Source organism: Streptopelia decaocto, assembly GCF_964273445.1.
Source record: "Streptopelia decaocto genome assembly, chromosome: 4".
NCBI classification, from domain to species: Eukaryota; Metazoa; Chordata; class Aves; order Columbiformes; family Columbidae; genus Streptopelia; species Streptopelia decaocto.
Genome location: NC_138658.1, coordinates 9279177 through 9302930, shown reverse-complemented (window position 1 = coordinate 9302930; position 23754 = coordinate 9279177). Strand labels below are relative to the sequence as shown.

The 23754-nt window shown below is 39.1% G+C and overlaps 1 protein-coding gene across 45 annotated transcripts in view; it reads right to left on the bottom strand.

The window, feature by feature from the left end:
• The window catches only part of ANK2 (ankyrin 2), a gene marked incomplete at its 5' end in the record, with an annotated part of 366277 nt that overhangs the window by 113378 nt on the left and 229145 nt on the right, over window positions 1-23754 (bottom strand). For 36 of the 45 annotated variants that reach the window (XM_082051555.1, XM_082051526.1, XM_082051527.1 and 33 more), the window contains 5 exons: window positions 592-690; window positions 1830-1928; window positions 4166-4189; window positions 4674-4859; window positions 9630-9728. In XM_082051555.1, coding sequence (XP_081907681.1) covers window positions 592-690; window positions 1830-1928; window positions 4166-4189; window positions 4674-4859; window positions 9630-9728 — 507 coding nt within the window. The remainder of the gene's footprint in view (window positions 1-591; window positions 691-1829; window positions 1929-4165; window positions 4190-4673; window positions 4860-9629; window positions 9729-23754) is intronic. The other 9 variants (XM_082051544.1, XM_082051540.1, XM_082051542.1 and 6 more) reach the window with 1 other exon arrangement.

Here is a 23754-nt window from a genome sequence, read left to right as displayed (position 1 = left end):
AAGATGCTTGTTCTTCTGTCACATAATGTTGGACCAACTAATGGGCTTATTTCCTCAGTAAGATCAGAGTTTCATCAGCTTCTTCTTGCATGATGTAGGTAGATTATGCAGGAGACAGAAGGAACTAGTATTTCTGCCTCCTGCTATCACTAATACCTGCCGTTCTTTAGTCTTATTCCATAGAAAGCAGTCTACATAAAACAAATAATCAGAAAACTAAAGGTAGGATTTTGAAGTGAAAAAAAAAAAAAAAGATACAAAAGTTTCTTTACAAATTATTTTTGGAGTCACCATTTAAATTTAGTCCAAGTTTCAAAAAGAGTACACTTGTGAGGAGGCAACGTTTTAACATTTTGGAGCTGTGTTCAGCTGAACCTTTTTTGAGAGTGTGTGATTTACAACAACTGCATCTAATGTCTCATTTTAAGAACAGAGAACAAGACACAATTACTGAAGTTGAATTCCTAGCTATGAATCTTGGTGTTCCCAGTCTCTGACTTGGAAAAAAAAAAAAAAACAACAAGCAATCAAAAAATCCCAATCCATTCTCAAGAAGGGACAACATCATATTCAGGGAACAGAAACACTCACCCTGGTTTTGGCATCGATCTGCCCTCCACGATCCAACAAGAGCTTCACCATGTTTGTGTTTCCCCTTTTGGAAGCCACATGCAGTGGGGTGATTCCATTCTACACCATGAAAAGAACAAACAATGAGCATGATGGATTTGCAGGTGTATAATGGTGGTGAATTTGTGTTTGGATCACAAAAATGAGACCATCACATTGTAGAGAATAAACAAGAATGTACTTGAGCATCAGAGCTAGGCACACACCATATATGCTAGAGTTAGTAATTCCTTTGTAAGCAAAAATCTTTATTCATCATTTGGGATTTTTTAATAAACAAAGAAGCGCATCTGCCAAAGCAGCAAACATCACGGTCCCAGAGTCAGACAAATAAACAAACATATATCAGAGTCCCAATGAGTCAATATTCACAAAACACTGATGCATTTAGATCATTGCAACATACACAGAGTACACAAATGCGTCACTCTGACACAAAGGAATCTTCTTAGTGCGATGCCAATAGCATAAAGAAGTAGGTCCTGCTTAGGCTGAAAGTCCTTGCAAACGCTTTGGGTGAGGGAAGGAGGTAATATTAGCAGTTATTCCAGATCAGCAATAGGAGGAAGCCAGTCTGAAAGGCAGAGCCCTAAAATAATTCCAAGAGTGTCTGGCAATGCAAAATTAAACAGAAATCTCATGATCCAGCAGCCATGTTGATGTACAGACTACCAGGGGTTTTCATGGCACCACATGCCGTGCTTTAAACTACGCATCATACAACAGCAAGTACGCTATATTATCCATCTCTGCAGCTGTTCACCATAAAAAGCAGTCATGATTAATTAGTAGTTTTTTTGTTGTATTTCTATAATGGCAGTGTAGCTTTTTTCAAAATACGTTTATATGTGAAAATATCAAATTACAGTAGCATAGCATATACTGAATCTTGCATGCTAAATAAGCCAATAAATCCTACATATATTCCTGGAGTATGTGTAACTGACAGGAAAGCTAAAGCGAGTTGACATATTATGAGAATATCAGCTTTCTGGAGCTAGACGCAAGAGCCTGCTTCCTTCAGCTGGGAATACAGGCCGCTACTAAACGCCCAGGGACTCTGCTGCATTGAATTATTGCAAAAAAGGCATCTTTGAACACAACGGAATTTCAGCGTTACTTTGCTCCTTGCTTACACAAAGAAACACTCCACTTTCGTAGGCCGTTACAACTAAGAAGCAAAAAGAATTCCTCCGTACCCTTGCTGTGAAATCGACCGCAGCTCCTCGGTTGAGCAGAAGCGTTGCCACATTGACATTTCCATAGTGCGCGGCTATATGCAAAGGTGTAAAGCCACTCTACAAAGGGAAACAGACCTTATTACAGAAATCAATTTATACAAGATAATCAGCTTAACTAGAACTTTGTTTTAGAAGCTGCTGGCAAACAAATGTATCATGTCGATTTTATCTAGTTCACCTATGAGATAGCACATTCTTTCAGGCAGAGTGTGCATTTTTCATAAGGGAGGTTATGAAAAGTGCTTCATTCTTTCATTCTCCAATTCAGTGTTCTGAATCAGTGACCAGTAAGAAGAGTAGCTTTTCTCACAGAAAATATAAATATATTAGCCATTCTTAAAGGAAAAAAAAAAAAAAAGGAAGTTTCCTTGTTATAATTCAGGAGCAACATGGGTCTTTGGGGCTGCATCTGTTTACTGGTTTTGTCTAAATGACCACAAAAGTTTTTGCACTCTTATTTTACTGATCTTACAATTAGAAATTTTGACAATATATTTCCTTTTTTTTTTTTTTTTTAAGCAGTGGTTATTCAATATGTAACCCCAAAATTTGGTGTACATGAGAAACTACTTAGTAGCATAAGAACCATAATTACTTATATTTAGATACAATTTTGACTTCAAAGGATGTGAAAAAAGCTTGCCATCTAAACATCAGAGAAAATATAATTTACTTATTGCCTCTTGAACACTAGAAGGTGAAACATGCTCTAGCTATGAGATATAGAGTTTCTTGACAACAACATAAAAAAGATTAATTTTTCAGAAACTAGGCCACAGAGCAAGCTTTTAGTCTCATAATTAATTCAAGTAGAAAGGACATTGCTTTTGAGGTTTCCCTGAAGAGCTTCACAATGATTTGATCAGATCTTACTGTTCGTTAAGGGAAAGAGAGAAATAACTTTTGGCTTCTAGACTATACTGTTTTTTCAAGTAGGTTTCATTTCTTTCAGTGTAAAAATCATGGTTTTAAACTGCTTGTGGAATAAAGAAATGTAGGCAGATGTGGGACTCTGAAATGAACTATATTCCCAAAAGAAACACCAATCAGCCCACTATTTTACCCTAATTCCGTTTACTTCCTTGTCGGCTCACAGGTGATCCTGGTCAAAGTACAGTCAAACACTCATTAAACTCATCATCTTGTTGCTGTGGTAAATTACCAAGGAAATGTCTACTAAGGTTATTAGGCACATGAATAGGATACCATGTTAAGCTATAGATTTAATGTATATTGCGTTAACAACTAACTTCTCACGGACACATGTTTACCTGGTGACAAACGCACTGAGAGGTAATTTAATGTATATTGCGTTAACAACTAACTTCTCACGGACACATGTTTACCTGGTGACAAACGCACTGAGAGGTAATATGTTGGCCAGAGAAGGAGAGAGAAACCCCCTCACGTTTACCACGGTGAAGAGCAGGTCCATGGGCAGATGCCAGGGAGCAGCTGTCACCCTGTCCCTTCGCATCGTTCCCTGCCTGGGGACAACTTGCTCATGTGTGCGCCCCCCGAGCAGGGAGCTCTTCGACCTGTGTCCCTGCATCCAGAGTTCATTCCCTCATCCCACAGAGAAACTCTATGATTTAAAAGGAAGCCTTCAAATAACGGCTGCATTCTTGGAAATAATTCTTTTTCTTAAATGTTACACTAATTTTTAGGGGAGAAAACACAGTTTTAGCCAATCAGACACGTGATTTTTAGTGGAAGTGCCTGGCGAGCTGATACTTCCAGAATTCGAATGAGAAATGTAATATTATCTGCTGCAAGTGAATTCTGATTATGTGCTATCCCTCAAGGACTTTTCAAAACGTTATTGAAAAGATCATAACAAGAACAATGGTAAAAATAAGCAGATGCTCTGAACGAGATTTTACCTTAGAGGATTTATTTGATTGTATTTATTATTGTAAAAGAAGGAAAATGTATTTTACCATGACTCTGTCTGAGCCAGACACCTTAATTTAGTTATGCCAAGTGAGTGCATTTTCATAATTAATGAAATTGAGTTAGAAAAGCATCTTTAACCTCTCAGCTCCATTACTCACTGCAGACTTCTTTGAACCAATGTGAATTCTCAAAAGTTTATTTCAATAGTGACACAAATAAAAAGAAATTCTAAGATAAAGGATGAATAAAAATAGGTTTCCTTAGTCACAAATTTCTGTGTATTAAAAAAGAGTAATATCTTCACTTTCAGTGCTAAATAATAAAGAAATATTGCCACAGAGCAGAGAAAATAATCATAAGTAACAGAAAGAGTAATTAAAAATGTTTTGTCTCGGTACCTCAGTCGTCCTATTCACCATCATCTGATGCAGCATGTTTTGGGAAAAAGAGGAAAAATATTAAAGAGTGGCCGCAAAACGAAGAACTACGTTGTTTTTTGAAATGAGTTATGCTGTTAATTATGGGAAAAGCCATTCAAGCATGCATTAACTTCAAATACAACCTATGTTCCCGGGGGCAATAAACCAGTATCCTATTTAATAGGGAAGCAGTGATTCTGCTTCCACTCAGGTCTCTTCTTGTTTACAAATAATGAAAAGAAAGCTGGTTACAAAAGAAATGGGAGGTATAACTAAAAAGCAAAAAAAAAAAATGCATAGCTTGCAATTACTGAGTAGCTAAACACTATAAAAGTAGATATATTACGGGTGATACTGGTCAAGCAACCTGTCTTTCCCCACAAAAAAAACCTACCTTTAGACATTAAGACTAAGTAAGTGAAGTTTGTTGCCCCTCGGCTCTCAGCCGTGTGGCCACCCTGTTACCTCTCAGGCAGCATCTTGTTACCTTGGACTGCACGTCAGCGTTATGGTCGTTCTGCAGTAGGAGCGCTGCTGATTTGGTGTCGTCTTTTCTAGCAGCAATATGCAGAGCAGGTAATCTCACTTTCCCCTTGGTGTCATTCTCCAGGAGGATGGCCACCGCCTGGTTGTGTCCTTGTTGCAGGGCGACAGCTAGAGGAGTGAAACCATCCTGGTAGAGCAGAAAAGATGTGCTCAATAAACTGAAGGATACAGAGCTTCAGTAATTTGCACAGCCCTGTTCACACACCAAAATTTGAAAGGTACATTACCAGCACAATATTTTAACCCAGATATTACTTCAAACATGACAGAAGCATGCTTCTTCACTTCAAAGTAGTCTTTTTTAAATAAAGTACAAGCAAAGGGTCATTTTTCTGCATCTCTCTTAATTACTTCTCATCTTAAAATGGATCACAAAGCATATTTTCAGCAACATTTTGGTAAGGATCAGTGAGCTCTGAACAAGGTAGATATAAAAAATATCCAGGGAACTTGTTTCTGAATATCTCACATCTGTGGGAAAAGAAAGCACACCTTCATTCACATTTGCTGTTGTTTCTCATTCTAAGTTACATGTGAACTATGGCACAAGAAAGCTAGATCCCATTCAGGATGTTATTCTAATTTGAAGCAGGAAAACATTAGATAATCTGTACTTTCTGGAACTTCAAAGTCAGAAAAATCTATCTTCTTCTTATTCACATGTTTAGCTTTGTTTTACAATTATTATCAAATTTTCTTGCTCCTTCACACGTGCCCTGGATTGGCAGTGCTTCAAAATGTCACACACTCACAACTTGCTATCTCAGCTGAAGTACTGCCTGCTCCCATACCTTTTATTCTGACTATAAAACTGAATCTAGCCCACAATTTGTGTGCTACCCAAGCACATATGTGCTGTAACACATGCAAGATCAGAGGGCAGCTAAACTATCAGGGGACAGAGAAGCTCTCTAACAGAGTCTGTGACCAGAGGCATGGCGAATAACAACGAAGGGAACAATACAAGGTCTTCTGTGTCTAGTTGGGAAGGAACAACTAAGGAGTTAACTATAGCCAGAAAGTGAGAAAACTGATTTAGAGATGTTGTAAAAGGCATAGGAATGAGAGAGAATTGATTCGGAACAGGAAAATAGAAAAATGATTAAATAATAAAGGACAAGTTAGGAAGGAATTAGAGTCAACATATGCTGCAAGAAACATCTGAAGAATTGCTAGAGCAATTTTTCCCCTTTGTAATCTAATAACGTTCACTCCCTTTTGCGTAGAACTGTGGAAAGGTGCACTGTAACAGCGATACTACTATGGGTTCTCTCTGTAATAGAGATTAAATTGTGTACAGTGAATTAAAAAGGGGTGAACAGCTGATGAAACAGCTGAACTGTAAAGATAATTCTGAGATTGGGTCTACATTAGGTGTTGAAATGGCTTAATGTATTTGCCTTTCGCCTCTGGGAACATGAGAGCAAATCCTGGATTAGAGGCCCTGTGAAACTGAGCTCATCCTTTTTCTCATTTTGTACATATACGTATAGGAAAGTGAAAGGAAACATAAAATAGAAGAAACGAAATATATCCAAAGGTAGTGCAAGTTTCAAAGCTTCAAAGGCAAGATCATCCATTTGATTTCCACCACTTTATCCTCCATCCTTCCCTAAAAGGACACAACCCTTTCTGCATTCCCTTTCCTATTTGTGGAAAGCATGGCTGACCAGAGCCTGGAGAAAATACCTCATTTTCCCAACTCCCCACATGAGAACAGCCAATCTGTTTGACACCAAACAGAAGGTCCTTCTCCGTATATCTTCATAGCATCCTGTGTTCAGGCTGTCAACCCACTTCATTTAATGTACCACTTCTTCATCGTGTTCATGCTACTAAATCTGGGCAGTGTGAAAGCAGACAGCAGCTCAGATCCATCCTTCAGTGGATGGATCCATCAAATCATTAAAACCATCACCTGAGCAAGACCTCAACCCAAAACTTAGATAAGGGCATAGGGAGGCTTTACTTTAGATGCTACAAAAGTGAGAACTGACATTTCTGATGGCAGAAGACAGACATGGACTCAGAGCGGTGGGCAGCTGGCTCTTCTCTCACCCTGCCTTATTTAAAAAAAAACCCAATCAGACTATACTACCAAGTTCCAGTGATGCCTGGATGTCTGCATTCAAGCAGAGGTCACGTTAATTATAACCATCTCAGCCTCACAGTTCCAATAACTAATGAATGAATTCCCCGTGCACCTGATCACAGCCAGAAGTCACTCGGTGAAAGGCTGCAGGCAGGTGACTGGGGCTGCAGCCTGGCCGGGCTCCTGGAGAGCCACGGTTCCACTCGGCTCCTTCGCAAGGAGTGTGTTTCTGCCACGTTGCCTGGCAATCACACGGGATTTCATGTTTCAGAAAGCTGCCATGTAACGTGATCGCTATGTGTGCAGGCCACAAGAGGATTATTTTAGGAGCTGTCATCAAATGGTACAGTATCCATTGAAAGGAGGGACAGTAAAGCAGCTGTTAACACTAGCAGTTCGGTTTAAAGAAAAGGAGAGTGAGCATAAATTCACCATCATTTCAAATTCATCCATTTGTGAAGGCAATCCAGAATGGGTAAGCTTCTATACAGACTAGGTAAAAGTAATAAACATGAGCAAAAGCTCTGACAGGGAGGAACTTTCCTATCACTATTTCACATGGCACATCCACAGAGCAAACACAAGCCAACAGAAGCAGCACAGAGCCTGCTCACTCCTTCCCTTGGCCTGGAATAAAAGAACATTTGGCAGAAAGAGAATCATAGAATCATAGAATAGTTTGGGTTGGAAGGGACCTTTAAAGGTCAGCTAGCCCAACCTCCCTGCAATGAGCCGGGACATCTTCAAATAGATCAGGTTGCTCAGAGCTCTGTCCAATCTGACTTTAAATGTTTTCAGCAATGGGGCATCTACCACCTATTTGTACAACCTGTTCCAGCATTTCACCTCTTAATCATAGAATATATGTTCCTTTATATCTAGTTTGAATCGCCCCTCTTTTAGTTTAAAACCATTACCCCTTGGCATATCACTACAGGCCCCAGTAAAAAGTCTGTCCCCATCTTTCTCATAAGGTCTCCTCAGAGCCTTCTCTTCTCGAGGCTGAACAACCCCAACTCTCTGAGCCTGTCCCCACAGGAGAGGTGTTCCAGCCCTCCCTCTGATCATTTTCATGGCCCTCCTCTGGACCCCCTCCAATATGTCCACATCCTTCCTGTGCCAAGGACTGCAGAGCTGGACACAGTACTCCAAGTAGGACCTTACTAGAGTGGAGCAGAGGGGCAGAATCATCCCCCTTGACCTGCTGGCCATGCTACTTTTGATGCAGCCCAGGATACGGCTGGCTTTTTGGGTTGCAAGCACACATTGCTGGCTCATGTCCAGCTTATAATCCACCAGTGCCACCAAGTTTTTCCCCACAGAGCTGCTCTGAATCCCTTTACTCCCAGAACAAGAGGAAACAGAATGAGCATAGTCCTCATTGCCTAGGAGTTGTCCCCATTGTTCTGAAATCTTGTCATCTGCAAAAAATAAGTTCTTATGATTCAGTTTCTCTTAAGATGGAGTCTCATCTCTCTTACTTTGGTGTCTGCCCTGCTTGCAATGAGGTTAGCGCAGGTTTACAGAACTGCAGTTGAATCCAGAACCTAGCAATGAATGCCATCCTTCTGCGTATTTATACCCACATAGTTTGGCAGGAGAAGCAAACCATCCAAGAAGAAAAGAGCACATTGCCTGCTGAACTCATTGAAGTGATCCTTGTTACTCATTTGATTTCCAGTTTATGTTAATAACAGACAACAATGAATATTTATAGGTTACACTTGAAGTTGCAGAGAAGACTCAGCATCAGAGTATCTTAGCTGGTCAAGGAGGCCCATCTGCCATCACTCCTCACTTAGAGGAACTGGAGCAGGAGACTGGAGTAAGTGACCTCTTGAGGCACCTTTGATACCTGAATGGTTCTGGGAACCCAGTACCACAGAGAGCCTGCTCATCTCATCACTTTTGTGCATGCACTTGCCTCTTTCCCACTCTTTCTCTCTATGCAGAAAATACTCTGAACTCATTTAAAATCTCAAGTCCGTATCTAAAAGGACATTTTTCAGCAACTAATTGTTGATACTAATTGTTTTTATACCATTTTATACTATACAGAGACACCCTTCTGGACAGAGTCCTCATAGTCCTAATTATGGGATTCACATTGTTCCACATGGTTTTCAGCTGGCTGAGAAAGAAACTGAAGCAAGTCAACAATCTACCTTCCCCAGGAGACCCCTTACACAGTGGGAGACACATGCTATTATATTTTATTCACCAATTTTTGCCCAGGTTCAATAGTGCAAATAGAAAAGCAGTGCAAATATAGCACTCTTACTCGGGTGATGACACTCTTAGATGCTTGAGTTTTCCTGGGCTTTGTCAGAGACACAGATCTATTCAAATTAAATGTTGTACCTCTCCACTTAGCCTATGACTGATCTACTATTCACTCCATCCCCCTGACAATACCACCTTGGCCTCCTATAATTTCTACAGCTCTAGGGACCTCTCTTAGAAGCCTCATTCATTTTTCAGAAAATTCTTCAGGAAGCTGATAGGAGAAATGGGCATAAACTGAAGGTGAAAATCCTGGGTTCACTAAGGTCAGTGGAAGAAATTTTGATGTCAAATGAATCAGGCTGGATTTCAACCCTTGACTTTTCACCATTTCCAGAGCAGTTCACCTTTGTCTTCTGTGTGTGTAGAAAAAAAAGGTAAGATTCATACATGCAAGTCAATGAAATGAAAAGGTGAAAGTTCCCAAAATACTCTGTTTGAAAAATCTTCAGACTTTAAGCAATATGAATATAAAGGCAAAGAAAATAAGAGTGTATGTAAAAAAGGAACAATATACCTCACCTCAGTAGCTGTGCTTTGGTTGGCTCCATTCTCCAGGAGATATTTCACCACTTCAATGTGGTTCTCTTGAGCTGCCATATATAAGGGAGTAAAGCCATTCTGTGAAAAACACATTAAAAAAATATTGTAATGAGGAAATGTAATATACAAACAATAATGAATCCTAAATAAATATACAGATAAAAATGCATTTGTGCTTTCTAAACTGAAAGGTTTTAAGTATATAAGTTGAACAACTTTGTAATTTTTAACTTAATATGGAAACATTTAATGCCACTTAAATTCACAAAACTCTACGTGCTTTCACACTCATTTTTTTCTGACACACATTTTAGGGAAGCAATGGACACACTCATTATTAATACACCTATCCTTGCTGATAATTCCTGGGGACCATAAAGCTGGCAATAAAGTTTTATGAAAGCTGACAGGAAAGCAGGAGTCTCCTCCATCTATTACATTAACTTAACCAAAGGCATCATCCCCTGGAGACCATGAAGTCCATACCTCATGACAAGCTGAGCAGAGATGACAAAGGCATAACATACTACATAGAATTTTATAATACATAAAACATTGCAAATCACCAAACATAAAGGAATTCAACCTTACAAAGTAACAACCGCATTTCTGACTATAATGTAAGTTCATCTATCATTTAATCATAAACATTAGTGTAAATGTCCTAGAGTCCTTAAAAGAATCTGTTCTGGATAATCACAGAATCATAGTATGGTTTGGGTTGGAAGGGACCTTCAAAGGTCATCGAGTCCAACTCCCTGCCATGAGCAGGGACATCTTCAACTTCGGGTTGCTCAGAGACCCGTCCAGCCTGACATTGAATGTTTCTAGGGATGGGGCATCCCCCACCTCTCTGAGCAACCTGTTCCAGTGTTTCACCACCACTATCATTGTAAACAATGTCTTCCTTGTATCTAGTCTGATTCTCCCCTCTTTTAGTTTAAAACCATTACTCCTTGGCCTATCACTACAGGCCCCACTAAAAAGTCTGTCCCACTCTTTCTTACTTTTAAGTATGGAAAGGCCACAACAAGGTCTCCCCAGAGCCTCCTCCAGGCTGAACAACCCCAGCTCTCTTAGCCTGTCCTCAAAGGAGAGCTACAAACTACAGGCAAATTCATTAGAAACATAAGTCCTTTCTCTCATTAGAATACTTTAACGCAAACAACTTTAATTATTTAGCTACAAAATCCTTATGAAAGAAAGGCATAGAAGTGAACTGTCTGCCTGATTAATAACATTCTTGTGAAAGTTCTTAGGATTGTTAAAAAGACCTTAGAAAATTCTTGAATATTCTGTAGATTACCATGTAACATCAGAGGACATAACGACCTATACTTCTGGAAACATTCTTCTGTCTTTGAACGACACTTTTAGCTAGAACGTAAACCATAAACCAGACTTCAAACATGCAATTTTTTTAATCTTGCGTGCCATGACAATAAGTTATAAGCTTAAGCATTTACGGACACAATAAGAAAAAAAGCAAATACTGTGATAACTAAGAACCTTGTTTCAGAGAAGCCAATATTATTCTTTCTAGCAAACCTGATTGTAGAACTGATATCTTCACAACACCCCTCTGCATTAACAAATGTGGAAGATTGCTCAAGACAACACATGCCATCTATACTGGGTATGTCAGATATGTTGTAGCCTTTTAATATTGCTTTGCACAATACTCTGGCACTTCTATCAACAATCTTGGGACATATAATTAAAAAATTGCACCCAGAACACAGTTAACAGCAGCTCCATGCCAAAACTGTGGGATATATTTTGAGTGGTTTTGCACAGGGGCTTATCTTTGGCAGGTATTATCCAATATTGTCAGTAATGACTTGAAGGATGGACCCGAGTGCTCTTATTACAGTCACAGACAGTATGAACACGATAATCTGCAAGGACAACCACACAACCAGACCACGATGTAAAAGGTTTCTGTCACCCTGGAGGAAAGGGCTGGAAACGTTATTTAATAAGGACAAATACAAGTACATACCCTATAGCAGGAAAAAAAAAAAAACTGTGCAAACAGGGAATGATGAGTTAGAAAAGAAGAATGCAGAAAAGGACCTGAAGGTCCCAGAGGTCTACCAGAGGGCCACTGGTCAACGAGCGCATTCTTCAGTAATAAAGACAGGCACCAATTTGGCATAAAACCAAAAATATATCTCCCTAGGCAAGCTATTTTTCTTTGAGAAAAGACTAGTAATTGGTGTTGTTCCATGTAGAAAGGGAAAACTGAAGGAAAACAAGATAACAGTTTTCAAAGAAGAGGGGAAAGGCCTGTTCTACATGTTCATAGTGACTTAAACAAATAGGAAAGTGCACAGTTTACAAGGGTTGCAGGAAAAAATCCATGTTAGACATCAAGGAAAGCTTTTTAACAGTAAGGTCAGCCTGCACTGCATTTTGATGAGCCGCCTCCCTCCACATAAATCACTGCTAAAAGCAGGCAGCAAACTAGATGCACAAATGAAGCAAACAAGCCAGGCTCTTCCATTTCCACGTCGGGGCCAGGAGGCCGCGAGTCGGGGTGTGTGCTGCTCTCCCGGCTGCTCCTCGGGCAGCTCCTTAATAGGGGGCAGATCAGAGGTCTCAACACCATGTCAAATGAAGGAACGCTGTTCAGCGTGTAACTTAGGAAGATGCAGATAGGCAGGGGATTGCCAAGTAGAGGGACTGAGCTGGCAGTGGGAATTATGAACAGATTGGTTTGTTTTTGACTGCGCTTGGATGGAACAGCACAGAGAAAACTGCAGGTAACAAAGCTGGCTCACTATTTCAGTTTTCCTTCCCACTCTGGAAAGGAACAAAATGTCAGCCTGTTAGGTATAGCTAATAGTGATTTTCCACCCACCTCATCAGTATTTTAGTATTAAAGTCTAGTGTAGCATTTTTTTAAATGGCAATACGTGCCATTTGTAAAATCATTCCAGCATTGAATATTTCATGGCTGAACACGAGGATCATACAGACTAATATAAAATTGGGGAATATAAGAATTTTCAAGCCACAGTAAATCAATTTGCTTAAAAGCTTTGAAGATATTTTTTTTAAATCAACTCCTGTGCCTAGTTCTGGAAGAGGATGAGGACAATAAATCCTGGATTAGGAGACCATAAACAACACATATATGACTTCATGACCCTTTCATACCAAGAAGTACTAAATGCTTTCCCACACAAGGATCCAGAAGAGTGCCCATTTTATCAAGGATACCTTTCTCATGTGCTATAATCATACCTAAAACTGCAGCAATCGGGGATAAGGAAACTCTTGCACATAAAATCACAATCTTTTTTTTTTCTTCAGGTTTTATTTATGGTTTAAAACTATGGTATATGTTTTCTTTAAAATCTGGTTTATTTTGGAAATTCCAACAGCATGTTGAGGTCTATGTGCAAAACTGCCTAGACCAGGCATTTTTAATTTCTCCCCCCAGCACGATCAAGCCTGACTTTTTCCACTGGGTGAAGTTTGCTTTCTCAGTGAAGAGCTGGTTTCAGAACTTCTAATTGCAATATTCCTGACCTCAACAATTCTGGCTCTTGGCCAGAAAACTCCTATTTTAGGATTCCCAGTATTACCGCTCTCCTTGGCAGAGCTCTGCCCACTGGGATGACCTGCTGGCCCTGCTGGCCCTTCTTTTGCGTTTGTCCACTGGACCCCAGGACTTCCACACCTCCTCCCATCCTGCACAGCTTCTACGATGTGTCTGTCTGTCTGTCTCCTATACAGAAAGGTTCGGTCTTCCTCAGCCAGTCCTGCAGTTAAGTGGAAATGCCCACAACAAAAGCATATCCTTCCCTTTGTTTGCTTTATTTTTTTTAACCTAAAATCCCCTTTCCAGTTGCTCATTTTAGTTTCAAAGAACTATATGCCAATACTTCAGTGTCTCCCTTCTGCTGGTAGAGGTACTCCAATGCTCAAGATCCCAGATCTCTGCAAACTGAAGAACACATGCTTTCCCTGAACTTCTGTTTCACTACCCCAAAGTGTTTTCTACTGAATCAAAGACATTGTGGTTAATGATTCTCCATGGACATATTGCAAAGAAGACTGACTTCTCCCCTCCTCCTTTCAGTTGTAGAATGGGATACAGAGGATTTATTGGACCAGGGGTGGGTAATCTGTATTTCAATAATTTTTCCTTCAGTTTATGATCCCATACTGTATAAACACAGTCCAGAATAAAAGTAAAAATACTGATTGTGGCACATAAATGTGACCTGGAAAAGGAGAAATACACTTTATTCTGCTTTTTCTGAAAGCCCAGCTGTGTACTTATGTTTAGATTTTGTGCATCATCTGAAAAATAGAAATTAATTTTGTAATAATACATAACATTCACTTTCAAACAATTATTTCATCAGAGCATTTATAGTGAGGACAGAGTATTCAGATTTCATTATCTTCAAAAATGTATACTGCAAGATGTTTACTGCTATAATATAAAGTTATAATGAGAAATTAACGCTAAATAAATAGAGTGTATTTCATACTGCATTCTTTCTACTACATTCACTGATTTACTTGCTAATTTGAGAAAATTAGTAGCTCTCAATGATTCCTCAAGCTATTAATGCAAATTGGCGAGTCTCTATATGACTCAGAATTTGTATCATTAAATTTTGCCCAAGCCCTAATGAAGAACACAGTCTGAAGAAGCAGAGGGATTATTAGACCATTCAGAAAATCACACAAACAGTGTTGGTTTAGCTTTATTTTATAGAAGGCTTTCGAGGAACCACACTCTTTGCATGCAGTACAAACTGACCAGAAGAACACACCTTCCAAGCTCTTATCAGTAGCCAGGGCATGCGAATGACTGGCCTAACCATGCTTGTCCATGAAGATTTTTCCTTGTGAGTCTCTATATCTATGGTACCTATATACCATATATATATTTATATTCATACAGATCAGAGAAAGAGAGAAAACAGAGATACGTTATCTCTTCCCTCAGTTTGCTTCTTTTGAAGCGACGCGTGACAGTTTAGCAACGTCTCGTGATGAAATAACTAATGTAAACCCAGATGAACATTTCTATTTCATTTTAACAGCCTCCAGGAACTGTTTAAGACTGTATTAGGAGATCACTGAGATTACCAGGGAAGACGAGACAGCTGATATCTAATGCAATTGTTTACATACAGCAAATGCTCATTCCTACTTACTCTTCAAGATGTAATTACCAGTGAGAAGGTCAACACAACCAGCAGATTGCCTGACCCAGACCAGTTGCCTTCTTTGTCTCTCCACCTTACTGCCTGTGTTTCTGGTTTGGCATTTTGGTGGGTTTTTCCACTCAATTTTGCTTCATATCAAGGAAAGGAAAATTTTACTTACTCAAGGTCACAAATGAAAACCAAATTAGTTTGGCTTTTTCTGTAACCTTCAACTCTGCAACTGCACTTCTCAAGCAACAGTCAGAGAAGATTATTTGCACAAAATATTGCCCGTGTAAAAGCTCCGTTTCCTTTGGGTTGCCATAGGGTTTCCTTCATAGGACCCAGCATGTAACCTAATGTGAGAAAAGCCTTTGTGAAACCGCTCTACCTACCCCTTCCTGTGCCTCCTTCTCTTTCTGCCCTTGCGAGAATTTAAACCAGCCCCAAAAAGGAACAGATACTGGTACAAAGGATGAGACAAGAATGAGACAATCTTGGATTACTCATTAAAAAGCTCACATAGATTATTAAATCTTCTGATTTATGGTCACATGTTAATATAGCATTTTACACAGTACGATTACAATCATTTCTGGAGCCTTTAAATTCAATAACTGTTTCAGGATTTTTCTACTGTTCAGAATACTGCTCAGCATCAACAAAAATTGTAAGTTGCTGACTTAAGTCTTTATTCAGTGACATACAATAATCTCCCCATTTTCCCCATTCTTCCACAGATACTAGTCTAAATCAGAGACATCTGCATCTCACATTAGCAGTTACAAGAAGGTAACTCTACCTTCACTGTTTCCTTTATCTCAGTCTCCAGTAAACTCCACAGGAGGGGAAATAACCACTCCAGCAAAGGCTACTCTCTCTCAAATAGGAGAATGTTATGCAGGTAAAAAAAAAGGACCAGAGGCAATGAGCACAAACTGAAACATGGGAGGTTCCCTCAGAACATCAGGAAACACCTTTTTTTACTGTGAGGGTGACTGAGCACTGACAAAAGTTGCCCAGGGAGGCTGTGGAGTCTCACCCTTGGAGACATTCAAAAGTCAACTGGACATGGCCCTGGGCAGCCTGCTCTAGGTGGCCCTACTTGAGCAGAGGGGTCAGACAAGATGACCTCCAGAGGTCCCTTCCAACTCCAACCATTCTCTGATTCTGTGAAAAATCCTCTAACGATCCAAGCAATTAATTAATTTTAATCAATGAAACGCAAGAGCTACAAACAAATGCAACACCATGAGTTAAATTAAGACCACACAGCTTGATAGAATCAACAATATCACAGTTCTGGGAACTTTGTTGTGCATTATGCTCAGAGCATTATTTTCAGTCAGTCTAAAAATAAACTCTTCATAAGAGGATTTTATCTTAGCAGAAGAGATTCTCTGCCTAAAAGGGTGAATTAAGGATAGATCGAGGTATCTATTTTAACTTCTAAAACTCCCTATTTTTTTTTAGCTCATACCAAAATCTGAAAGTTTTATATAGTGGTAGCTTTACCAATTATTCACATTCCTTTTTCTTTTCCATTAAAATACATTTTCCATAAATCAATCACATAATCCATATTATTTTTCAAGAAAAAAATCTCAGAAATATTTGGACTAGTGCATCTATATTTATATTCAAGCAAATACGCAATTGTCAAATCTGTGAAGATATGCTAAAGGGAAATTCACACCATTTAATTTCAAGTTGCCAAATTTAAGGTGTCTAAGGAGTCTCATTTTGCCATACAGCCAAGGGAAAGTAGGTCACTCCAAAGAAAGATTGAAAATGTTTGATTCAAGAGCCCATCTTGCTCAGCTGACAGTTTAAGGAACATGAAATTGAGAATGCAAAAGTGGATGGAAGGAAACTACCCTTTCTTACATCTGTGACTAAAGAGGATTAGAAATAACATGTTCGCTGTCAGAATTGAAACTCTAAAAATTGATTAACCATATAATACTATATATATTTTTTTAAGAGATCTGGGGTTTTTTGTTGTTACTGTGTTTTGGGTGTTTTTTATGGGGTGGTGTTTGTTTTGGTTTTTGTGAGGTTTTTGAGTGTGTGTGTGTGTAGGGGGGGTGTTTGTTTGTTTTTCCCAAAACCACAGCTATATTTAAACTGATGTATTTTAGCAGGCTTTCACAAGTTGAAAACAATTAAAATGCCCAGAAAACTACTGCATGTTTTTCTCCAGTGAGCCTAGAATGTCTATCAAGCATTCAGATCCATGCTGCCAAGATGTGACATGTTAATGCCTGCACACTGCCTGATTGTATCTTTAAATGATTTATCATAAGAAGATCTATTTCTGTAAAATGTACCATTGCAATACTCAGAAGACAATCTAATATTTGTCTATATGTTCTCCTTGAGACCCTAGCAGGGAGTTTGATTCTCATTCAAGCATAAGGAGAAGGGCTGAACCAACCCCAGTGCAAAAAACAGATTATGCCTCTGATAAGTGTAATTCAATTTAAGGTTCTTTCCTTGTTCTGAGAGAAGTTATTTCCTTCAGCTTCACATCTGGCTGAAGCTAAGAGAGACTCGGGAGGAAAGCACGCTCTGCTCCCCCTTGTTCTCCTGCCCTGAATCCACATTATAAGTAAGAGACATTCAGTGCAAACATCTTTTGGATACATCCACAACCAGATAAAGTAAATCCTGGGGACTTCTGGTATTGATATGAGCACCTTATATTTTCTGATTAGACTCTTTCCTCCGTGTTTCAAAATGAACACACTTTAGCATATATTCATTTTCTTGGAGTATCTTCTCATTTTATAACAATGGCAGCAAGTGCTAGTAAAAAGGATGACACACAGATCAGATGTAACCATTTGTGAGCATTAAATTATCCCATGTGATGTGGCACATCTGTAAGGGAACAGAAGAGCTACTGGATTCTGACCTACTGTAGAATTCCCAATAAGTGTTAGCTAATCATTTAGGTGACAATCCTTACATTCATTATACAGAGCAGATGCTGAGTCCTGCAGGGCCCCATAGACTGAAAAGATTAAAGCTGGGACAGCATTTAGGAAGAAGACTGGAATTACTGGATTTAGGGAGGCTGGTGATTCTACTTTATTGCGTCAAACAATTAAACAAAACAAACAAACAAAATCACAATCAAAGAGTATTTGCCTGTTTGAGATGACAGATCATAAAACTAATATGTCATAAATAAAATAAAAATAATGTAGTGACAAAGAAGTCTACACAGAAAATACTATCACCCTTTCAACTGTCTCATTAATTTGCTAGTAAGATACTAGTGTTTTCCGCTCTATACTCAAACCATTGCAATAATTATAAAGCCAATGGATAAATGACTTTGTCTGGGTTTGTGATGAATTCAGTAAATTCATTCATGAGAGATCACACAGAACAACAGCATCACTAGGTATATCACACCTGTTGCCTCATCATTACAAGAATCCCTTTTCTGGGAAGTGTATTTTACTGCAAGTCACCTTCTAGCTCATACGCCAAATGTAAAGAGTACAAACATTCTATTTTAGCAGCTTCAAATATCACCATTTTCTCCTCAAGAACACCAAAGCAACAACACAGCCTGAAACAAAGCCAGGCAGAAATCAAGACATTCTGTGCTTTGAAAATGTCATTTTTACAAAAAGACACCCTGTAATAGAAACTGAGCTGATGGAGAATAATGGGAACAGAATAGCCTAGTCAGGCACAATAAAATATAACCTTGATACTGGGCATGGGTTAGGGCCCAAAAGCTTAGCCGGGCCAGAAGTCCCACATTTGAATGCTGAGCAGTCATCCAAAACAGCATTTGAGGTTTGCCTTCCAGACATGGCAAAGTAAAAGCAGTACTGAAAACAGCAATTTATTTTATGTTTATGGTTCAGAGCTGGAAGGAGGACAATATTGCACTAAAGTTATAAGTAAAATATTTGTATTTATTTGGCTGTGACTCAGTTTTACCTATGCTCTCATAAGCATATGCAGATAACATTTCCACCTCCTGGTTCTTATCACCGTAGACTGTGTCTTTACAGCAGGGTGAAATGTGGCATGTTGGTCTGGTGAACCCTTACCTTCCAGCTGGTGTGTTAGTTTATTACAGGCTCCTAAAGTTTCTGCATTTTAAGAATAAATATTATAGGTCACCTCTGTATCACATTATTAGCTGAAAAAAAAAAAAAAAACAACCCACTATTCTTTTTTAAAATGATACTTTTTCAAGTTCTAACCTCCACCACTGGTATTAGATCCTTTCAAAGCACTTTAACAGATTCTAAGTTAGCAAAATAGGCTAAGATGTCTGTTGTAAATATTTTCAGTTTCTCCTCAGTCTCGGTTGAGATCCTGTCACTTTCAGTTATTTTATGGCTGCAGCTTGGATCTGACAGACACATATTAAACAGGCTAAGTACACTCCTTTGTTCTTTAAGAGCTCCTGATCCCCAAGAACAGCTTTTGAGAGAAAGCCAACCCTACTTCCAGATCACCATGCTGCTGCTTCTGGGCATCCTCATGGGGTTATTTTTCCTTTAACTATATTACTTATTTGGCAAAATGGAAAAGCCCCACATGAATGCTCTAATATCAACAATCATTATATTATGTTCTTTCTCTCTGTTATCCTGTAATTCTGTGTACATCTGTAAGCACCACTGCAGTCTCATGCACAGGCATCCTGCTCAACTCTGCTTCCATGGTGCCCGAGATCATCCTTCAAGATCAGGAATGAGGGTTGTTTGCCATCAACTGATAATCACTGTAAGAGACAGGCAGCTGAACCTTGGACTAGCTTAATGGAGGATAAGTATATCTGTTCTTTCATTGCTCTTAATGTATTACTTTTGTTTACAACTCTCAAAATCCATATAATCTTCCAAAAGGCATTTCTTCCTTTTTTTTTTTTTCCCTCTCCAGTGAAGAGATAATGGGCCTGATCCTTTATTACATTAGCAATGATGAACAGCACCTAAATGACTCCTCTTGATATAGAAGAGCTAAAAATCTGTCTCTCTAAATATACTGATATAAATTCAGGAAGCCCAGTTGGTGGAATTAAAACCATTTGTTATAATGGAGTAGCAAATACTCTGCAAAATCTGGTCCATTCTGAAGGTAAGATTATCTTTACAAACCACAGGGAGACCAATCTCTGGTAAAGCAAATCCCAGGGCATCCTGAGAGAGTCAAGCTGATCACTTCTCTGCGAATCATCCAAATCCTCCCTTTGCTTTGGTGGTAACACAGAATACAGACATTCAACAAGCTCTCTTACCACTCGTTTTTGGGTAAGTATATTGAGGCCAGAAATTTTGTGCTGCTCTAAGGACTGCTTTAATCTGTTGAATAGTCTGGGTAAGAATACTCTAGCAATCACAATAGCATCTCCTACGCATTGAAGCAGGAAGTGGTAACCATAATGGGGGCAAATTTAAACAAAAATATTTCTTGGCTAATGTATTTGCAATGAGCTTAGAGAAGGATATAGAGGAAAGGAAACCAGAGGGCTTTTAAATAACAAGATCAGCTTGGGGGAGGACTGATTTATCTAATCCTTGCTTTCTGTATCTGGGTCACTTTAAATAATCTGATGATTAAAAGGTAGCTCCTCCTTTTGTGAGGGCCCCTCAGTGATGCAATGGTCAAAGCACCACCTTAGCAGCTAATAGGGAACACATTCTGTTCTAAACTCAGTTGCAGAAACTTTAAAATTGAAGGGAATAATTTCTTTCTTAGGTGACTCTAGGATATGATAGTTCCCTTGAAGTTACTGAACAGAGTGAATAGTTCCACATTTTGTATCTTACTTTTCGGCTCTCTTTACCTCCATCACTTGACATTTGTGAAACCACCTCATACTGTAAGGTGCAACTCTTTGCACTAGGATAACTTTTTTTGACCTTGTTTGGAATGGACGAAAGTCAGGATGTATCCATTCCATGAGGTATGTGTGGTCAGAATAGTTCAGCATAATTGCTGCAGGTTACAGTCTACAGGTAGACTCAGTTATCAAGATTACTGCAGTAGGAGTATCATCACATTTGGCAAGCTAATATTCTAGTTATTAGATATCTCTGATGCCTACACAGGATTCAGATGATATGATCTGACTTTAAGAGAAAGCAACAGAAACAAAAGGTCATTTATCGAAGGGAAGGGCTGGACTGGCTAAATCTGGTGATGTCTCTGCCACCTGGCAAAAAAGATCAAGAACTGGCATAAAATTCCTAATATGTCACAAAAGTAGACACTCATTGAGAGGAAGAATTAAAAAATTAATAATGTTCTACTACACAAGCAACAACTCAAAATAGTTTGAGGTAACGAAATGATCCAGCTGTGAAAGGAGGATATCACTGGGCTCAGTGACAGTATGTGATGGAGAAAGGGACAGTGGTGGGGAGAGGGGAAAAGAGAGAAGTGGCCAATGCCACTTCCATGGTTCTGCATAAAGAAACATTTCAATGGCTCCTGAGGACTTTTTCTGAATTCCTCACTGAAATTCAGAAGTACCTAGAGGATCACCCACACAAGTGAACACATATTGCAAAGGATCACATCATTCCATGGGATGACCTTCCTCTGCAAAAAAAATACAATGAAAGCCCAAAGGAATAGCCTGGACCAGCTCCAGTAGATTTGTTACCCACTTGACATTATAGTTTGTGTCATTCAGTCCCCAGACAAGTTTTTCTATTATCAATGAGTACAGCTTAGTCAGATCTATATGTGGCCAAAAATCATGGTCAAATCAAGAAGAGAAATCGCAGAAATTGATTTTGACTTGATGACGCATATCTAGATCGGCTCATTGAACCATGAGCAGAGTCAACCAAGTGAATGTTTTATAGATATTCACTATACATTTTCTCCAGCAATACTGGTAGCAAAAGGCGATTCTAATTGAGGCAAATAATTGCACACTTGCCAAATTCTAGATGGAGGTATGCCAAAAAGGACCAGCAACTTCCAGATCTCCCTGGCCATTTCTGGGTTTGATCTCATTTCAGCATTTGCCTGAAACATACTCAAGGAAGACGTCAGCTCTCAAATGATATGTATGCAGGTGAAAGTGGAGTCATTCAATTAGTAATCACCGTGCAATTAAGCTTTCTATCAAAACAGAAATTACTTTTCTAAAAATAGCAGTGATGACATATTAACTCAAAAGGAATAGACTTTTAAAAAGAGAAAGATGAGCAAAATAACAGCTCTGAAGGCCAACATGAAACTGAAGGGCAAAGCAAAGTAATACAATAGAAAAACAAAATCCATAAAATCAAAGTCCTGAATGCATAACTGTCTTGGATAACACATATGAGGTTTGTAATCTCAGTGGCTGCAAAGTTTTTAATAGCATTTTCTAAGATTATTCTGTTATTTTCTTGTTGCAAGAAACTGGGAAATAGTGTGGTGTTTCAGACGTCACTTGTGGTAAGTTTTGATAAAGACCAGTGGTTTTATGCACTTTAATGGTGAAAAAGAAAGAAAAAATAGTAAATGTAACAAGTTGGTGTTGAAAATGGTCTTTTATCTATCAGTTTATCATCAGTGAAGAAATTTTGTCACTATGGCAAATTGTCATCACTGGAAATGACAATGACCTTAACAGATACTGAGTTCTTTAAAGAGGAAGTTATGGCGCAACTCGAGCAACTCGAGCAACTTCAGTGGCATTAAATCTCTATCACCAAATGGCATTTAGCAGGGGCCTAAAAAAAAATAAAGTGTGAAATAACAGAGATATCAAGGAGAGGATGTAATATACCCTCAATACCAACAACTGTTCCTAAAAGACTTAACAGTGACAATGCATAATGTATTTTTTAAAAATGGAATTGAGAGAAAACCTAAGAAAAAAAAATCTGACCATTTCAGTAATAATTTCTCATTTTTTAATTAATTTTTACCTTTAATTTGTATTTTTGTTCATTTCTGACATTCTCAATTAAGCTGTTTCCTGATACGATTTTTTTCTCTTAATCTTTTCATCACTGACATATTCCCTGAAAACAACCTTAGTATTTGAGTATTCAAGCATATTCTGCTTATTCTCTTTTCCCTTTTCTATGTAACTTCATATTTTTCTTTTTTGACCAGCCGTCATTAGGTTTGCTTGAATACTTCTTGACCTTTAATCATAAATCAATCACCTACCTATCCTTTATTAATTTTGAAGTTGATATTTCTCTACTCTTTTTTCTTTTTGCTAACTTATTTGTTGCCTAGGACACGTGATTCTTGAGTATGTCAAGGCAATCTTGAGTAGGAAGGCAGCATTCATTACCCTCATTCCATTCAAGCCTCTGCCAAATCAGTATTAGACCCAAATGCTTAGGAGTCTGCTCAGAGCTCCAACTAAAAAAAAATACATCCTTTTCAGCCATCATATAGGCAACGTGTTCATTCTTATTCAAACTACTAGCTACATAGCAACGTGTGTGCGAATGCCCACACACAAATACTATTCAACATGCTAAATATCAGTTGATGTTACCCAAGCGCATTCAATGTCTACCAAAAAGAAGATGGATCCAGGTCATCCGCCTCTTCCTCTACGTGCAGATGTTTACTGTTGTGCTACCGACGGCGCTGTGACCTGGAAACTGTGTGACTGAGCAACCCCTACCAAGGGACACCTTCCAGTGCAACCTCCCCCTCAGCAGCGGCAGCAAGAGCCTCTGAAAGCTGGGCTGCTCTGGAAGCCAGCAGAGCCAGGAACACCAGGCCAGGAAGGCGTAACACAGAAACCAGGAGCTCCACAAGCTGCTGCTCCCCATGCCGGCCCCTCGCAACCTCCACAGCAGCAGCAGCAGCTGCTGCCCGATCGAGGAGCAATCTGGCCACCCAAACCTCAGCTGCTCCAGCAGCTCTTATCCACCTCTTCTGGGAAAGTGCAACAGACCAGAAAGATGCAACCAAAAGGCCCC